This window comes from Pipistrellus kuhlii, unplaced genomic scaffold, assembly GCF_014108245.1.
Source record: "Pipistrellus kuhlii isolate mPipKuh1 unplaced genomic scaffold, mPipKuh1.p scaffold_m20_p_13, whole genome shotgun sequence".
NCBI classification, from domain to species: domain Eukaryota; kingdom Metazoa; phylum Chordata; class Mammalia; order Chiroptera; family Vespertilionidae; genus Pipistrellus; species Pipistrellus kuhlii.
The window spans coordinates 38198211-38204090 of NW_023425438.1; the positions used below are offsets into that span (position 1 = coordinate 38198211).

A 5880-nucleotide genomic window follows, 5' to 3' on the forward strand; every position below is an offset into this window, starting at 1 on the left:
CTTCCTGAATCTTTGAAATGGAGTATGTATATGATTGCTGCACTCAGAATTAAGGAGGATAATATATGCACAATTTTCAGAAACACCTCGAGCCCTTAGGCTAGCTGTGATTAAATTCATTTAATTCAGTACATATTTATTGAATGCCTACTATGTGCCACAGTGCCTGACAGTAGGTGGGTAATGACTCCATGAATGTAAGGAGTCACATTTTCGGGGGTAGGGGGAGGTCGGAGGGGGTTTTTCAGGAGTGGGGAAGGGGCTGGGAAGAAGGGTCAAGAGCTTGGATGGCAGATAAAGCTTTTAGCACAATGCTTTTAATTGCAAAAATAAACAGTTTTGCAAATGCTTGAGAGTAGCGTCTGCATTACAAAAAATTAACAACAAACAGGAAATAGCCCCAAAGCAAAAAAAAACACGCGTTACATCCAAATTGCTGCTGGAAACATTACTGTACAAAATACCGCTCGAGACCGGCTCGGCGCTGCCCCAACCTGTCTTTGGGGGGACGACAGGGGAATCATGGGACGGCGTGGGGCGTGCGCCACGTACAAAACACCCTGGAGTCCCAAGGAAAGGACTTCCCCCAAGCGCAGCAGACGAGGAGGCGATCCTGGACGGCGGGAGCTGTCCACGAAGCCGGTGCTAAACGGGGCACTGGTGGAGGCCTGCCCCGGGGCGTGCCGGGAAAGGGGCGGGCCAGGTCCTCCTGCAAACTTGCTTCTCCCCCCTCACAGGGCGGCGAAGGAGAGGCCCAGCGAGTAGAAGCCGAGGCCCTTGAGCCGCTCCTCGGCGCGCGCCTTCTGCTTGAGGTGCACCTTGCTGTGCCGCTTCTTCTCGTCGCTGCGCGCGAAGCGGCGGCCGCACACATCGCAGGCGAAGGGCTTCTCGCCCGTGTGGGTGCGCACGTGCGTGGTGAGGTGGTCGCTGCGGCTGAAGTTGCGGAGGCAGATGCGGCACTGGAAGGGCTTGTGGCCCGTGTGGATGCGCAGGTGGCGGTTGAGCTCGTCGGAGCGCGCGAAGCTGCGCACACAGCTCTCCACGGGGCAGGCGAAGGCCTTGGCGTGCGGCCGCGGGCAGAAGCAGCGCGCGCTGCACCTGCCGCCCCGGCGCCCCTTGCGCCGCGCCTTCGCCGGGGGGAAGGCGGCCGGCGGCCCGGGCGGCTCGGGCGCGCCGCTGCTCCCGGGGATGTCCCCCGCCAGGGGCTTCGGCAAGTCCACCGCCGCGGCGCCGCGGAGGCCCAGCGGGGACAGCGGGGGCTGCGCGCCGGCCAGAAACTCTCCGCCGTCGCCGCTACTCCCTCCCTCCCCGCCGGGAGGGGTCAGGAGCCCCGGGAGGCCCTCGGCCCCCTCCCCCAAGGTGCCTAAGGCCAGCGGGAATGCGTCGTAGGACCCCGTGGGGTAGGAGGGTCTGTTGGCCGCGTCGATGGGCAGCTCCGCGGGGCAACTGATGGACAGCAGGTCCTCGATCTTGGTCGCCATCGGGGGGAAACGGGCCTCTGGGGACGCTTGGTAGCTTCCCTGCGACCCGCAGCTCCCCGGGGCCCCGGCTGAAAGCAGCTCCCAGGGCGCATAGGGGCCTTTGAAGGCCGAGGCAGTGTTCAGCGCTGGAGAGGCCGCAGGGGCCCGGCGGCGGCCCGGCTTGACGTCGGGCGGGGAGAGCTGAGGCTCATACAGGCACTGCGAAGGGGTGCCTCCGGCCGAGGGCGAGGCCTCCCAGAACGCCTCCGTGAAGGCGGCGGCGGCGCCCACATCCGGGGAGTACAGGTCCGGCGGCCCGGCCAGGAAGGCGTCGGGGACCGAGGGGAAAGCGTCCAGCGGAGACCGGGATGCTGCCGCCTCGGGGCCGGGGAAAGGCGCCAGGCCCAGGATGCCCGACATGAGGTTGAAGAGGGACTCGGGGTCGTGCGGGTGCTCGGGCACCGCCTGGATGAAGAAGCTACCGCTGTAGCTGAGGCTGGGAGGGGGTGTGGGCGCAGGCCCCTCCAGGAGGCAGGCGTCGGCTAACTCCCCCCCGGCGCTGCAGCTGCTCAGAGCCCAGCTCAGGAAGTCGCCTGCCGAGGAAGGAACAGGAATCATCAACTCCAGGCACACCGAAAAGGGCGCGCCTCGAGTCGCCTAACCCCTACCCCAGGGTCCCTCGGTGCCCACGGATACACACATAAATGCCCTTTTTGCACATTCTCATCTCATCCATTTGGAGCAGGCATACGCTCCAAGACGCCCACAAAAACATGCACACCCAAAATGCTCGTGCACAGGCAGAAAGGACACCTGGATCCACGCACAATGTCCTACGGAGGCGCTGGTGGCCTGGTGGGGTGGGTGGCAATAGCGGAGCGCACCTCAAGACCCCAGAGCTTCCTACCAGCGCTCCCCCTACACCTCCTGCATCCCAGTCCAATCCCAGCTTGCCTCCGGCCCCGTGCGCCCCCGCACTGCGCCGCCGTCTGAGCGCCCCCAGCCGCGCTCCTTACCTCCCGGGTAGCCGGCGGCCGCGTCCCTGCCGGGCAGCCGGGGCACCTCGGCGCTGGGTTCGGAGCAACAGCCCTCGTCGGCGGACTTGAGCAGAAGCGTGTCGGGGCCCGAAAACTCGCTCAGGTGGAGCATGGCGCGGCGGCGGCTGCTGCGGGGGGCCGGGGCCTCGCACGCGGAGCTTGGGGGCGCGCGGATGGCGGGGAGAGAGACAGGCGGTCGGGGCGCCCCGCGCGCCTCGCAGACCCAGGTGCCCGGGCTCCTGGCTCCCGGCGCTCAACCTCCGGAAAAGGGGTCGGGAGGCCCTAGCGCCCCTGCTCGTTGGGACCGGCTTCGAGCGGCTGCTCCTCGCCTCTTCCAAGCGCAGCCAGGCTCCCCCAAGCCGCGGCCCCCCCACTTATATAGCCGCGGCGGCGCTGGCACAGGGCTTCCGACTCCCGGGGCCACTGCCATTTCGGGAGGCCCCGGCCCGGCCGCCGTGACGTAAATGCCCAAACATGGACACAGGATGTTTGCCGGGGACTCCCGAAAAGGAAAGCTCGGCCGTGACGTCGCCGCCGCCGCCGCGGGGCCCTCGCCGCTGCGTGCGCGCGCGCTCCCTGCGCGCCGAGCCCCGTGCGCGCGGGGGCCGCGGGGGCGCCCGGCAGGGGCGCTGCGCCGCGCGGGGGGCCGGCGGCCAGCGCGTGGGCTTCCCGCCCGGAGGCACAGGCCGGAGGACGGCGAGGGAAGAGCGCATGGGTCTGGGGTTCCACGGTGCGGGGTTCGAATCCTCCCTTTGCCACTTACCAGCCGTCTCTTCATCTCTGTGAGCGTCGGTTTCCTCACCTGTTGAATGCAGATACGTATATATACGTGTCTACTTCATAAGTTTGCTCTAAAGAGTAAAGGTGGGTTAAAGCATATTAAGTTCTAGGCACTGGGGTACTTTTTCGTTTTTTTCTCACATCTATTTTTTATTTTATTTTATTATTTTTTAACATTTTTTACAGAGAGGAAGAGAGAAGGACAGAGTTAGAAACATGGAGCGAGAATCATCGATGAGCTGCCTCTTGCACCCCTCCCCCCCCAAATGGGGATGCCTTTCAATCAAGGCACATGCCCTTGACCAAAATAGAACCTGGGACCCTTCAGTCCTCAGGCCAACGCTCTATCCACTGAGCCAAACTGATTTCGGCACACATCTGTGTTTTTAATTTCCTTAGTAGTTGTTTTAGTTTATTCTGGAAAAAATAACTTAAATTGTAAAGGACCATACTACTTGCTAATGGTGAGAGAAAAGGTCAGTTAGTACCCAAGGATATGTTTTCAGTTAAAAATTAAAAGTCTTTATTAAGAGTCTTCTAAGGCTGTATAATGCTCCTTTGTAAAGGAGATCAATTTGTCTGCTATCCATGATCATATAGAAAGTTTCCAACCTTTTACTTTTACCAACATTGCTGTAGTCAGTATCCTTAACTATATACAGGTGACTATATCTGTGGGGTAAATTCAAATGAGTGTAAATTTCGGTCAAATGGTATGTAAAATTTGGAAGGACACCTGGCAAGTTGTCCTCCAGAGAAGTGAGGTCAGTTAATTCCTGCTCACTCTTCCTTCACCTACAAGGTAATGAGATAATTCTGTAGAACTTTTTTCTGCCTCCATATAAATGTCATACTTTAGGGATGCTGTCCCCAGCAACGCACAAAGGATTGACAGGTATATTTCTCTATATATTTCTCTAGAATCACTACCTGGAATAATTGGGCCCCTGAAAAAAAATGAGAGAGAGAGAGAGAGAGAGAGAGAGAGAGAGAGACAGAGAGAGACAGACACCAGGAAAACGCACAGAACGACCTCCCTAACCTTAAAGAGGTTGTGAATCTTGGCTGCATATCAGTCAATTCCCACAAAGAAGTCTGCCTACTCTCCTGATCTCATCCTGCAGTGGTTTTCCTCTGTCTTATAGTCTCATCTTTAAAATAATAGTTTAAAATTTTATTTTGTGTTATAGCTCACTTAACTCCTTTCTGGGACAATTTAGCGGATCAAATAAGTCCATGGGATAGCATATCTGCTTTACCAAGAGCACCACTTCTTTGAACTCTGGGTGCTGGGAGGTACGGAGGCAGGCCTGGGGTTCCCTCTTCCCTCTCCACTTTCCTAGGAATGAGAACAAAGTCATTCAACGGTGATGGGTTAGCAGTGTTTCCCAAAGTGTGGTACGCGTACCCCCAGGGGTACGGGAAAAGTTTGGTGGGGGTACGCGTTGCACCGGAGTTTGGTGGGGATATGCACTGCACCGTATTTAGCTGCACCTAATTCTACGTTCTCATGAGTACAAGGAGTACTCAGTGTTACGAAAATTATAGAAGGGGTACACATATGTCAAAAGTTTGGGAAACACTGGGTTACAGCATAACCAGCAGTGTGTATCCCAGTCTCCCTTGCTGACTGATACCCACCAAATTATCAGGCCTTTCACCCCATGTCCATTATCCAAACATTCATTCATTCTATTTCTCGGTGTTCATTTATTCAATATTAATTCCTTAAGTGTCTACTGTGGGCCAGAAGGTAGATTTTGGTTTTTATTCTACCAGGATCCAGAGATCCATTTCCATTCCTTGCTGACCCTTTCCCCAACCCACAAGGACCCTACATGTGTGTTTTGGGAATATGTCATCACCTGATCTCCTGCAATACACATGTAAACACACTAGCATTCATTTTCTTCTTGAGTTTGGAAATCGTACAAAGGTTTTCTCAGCCGTGCAAATGCAGTATGTTTCAATGAATGCCACAGATCAGTTCTATGTTAGCAGCACATGTGTTTGTATGTAGGAAATGCAGAAACCCAGCACATGTCTGTAAGGATTAGACACACAGAGCACTATTTATTTTAAACTCTATTTCAGACCTGAGTTTGATTCTAATCCAAGTGCATTGCCAAGACCAGGCAAGCCCACACCAGACACGCAGGGCACACATGTCTCAAGTCCATTCTGGCACTTGGCTGCTGAGGAGGGAGGGGGAGCAGAGGGATTTGGCTAGGCGGGTGTCCAGGGCTCCCCAGGTTTCCCGTCGGGCCAGATTGGCCAGCCCCAGGTTCCCTGTCCCTTCTGTTGTTCTTCCCTCTGCCACAGCATTCTTCCTGCTTCTTAGTCATGGATAATTTCCCTACTCCTTTGGCAAATCCCAGGCCATTACTGCTCTCTGCCAAAGGCCCTTGGGCTAGGCCTGAATTAGACAAGGGTCCAAATCGCCCCGTTTTATCCTGTTAGAGGTCAGGCCTACATGCAGAGCTGGGAAAGGAGAAGTGAGCAGGAGAGGAGATGAAGAACATAGCTTGTGGTCTGGGTGTGGGCTAGTCACTCTCAGTGTACGCACAAGCACACACTCTGACACACAGATGGTTACCTGTGAA

The 5880-nt window shown here is 56.6% G+C and overlaps 1 protein-coding gene across 2 annotated transcripts; it reads right to left on the reverse strand.

Moving 5' to 3' along the window:
• Positions 1 to 288: 288 nt before the first annotated feature.
• On the reverse strand, positions 289 to 2867 carry EGR4 (early growth response 4). Of its 2 annotated transcripts, none has more exons than XM_036435719.2 (2): positions 2477 to 2867; positions 289 to 2056 (listed from the first exon to the last, which is right to left on the reverse strand). In XM_036435719.2, exons 1-2 carry the CDS (start codon positions 2607 to 2609, stop codon positions 732 to 734), a joined length of 1458 nt encoding a protein of 485 aa, XP_036291612.1. In that variant the 5' UTR covers positions 2610 to 2867; the 3' UTR covers positions 289 to 731. The 2 variants fall into 2 exon arrangements, with proteins under 2 accessions (XP_036291612.1, XP_036291611.1); XM_036435718.2 differs by having other exon boundaries at positions 289 to 2053; positions 2477 to 2750.
• Positions 2868 to 5880: the final 3013 nt, after the last annotated feature.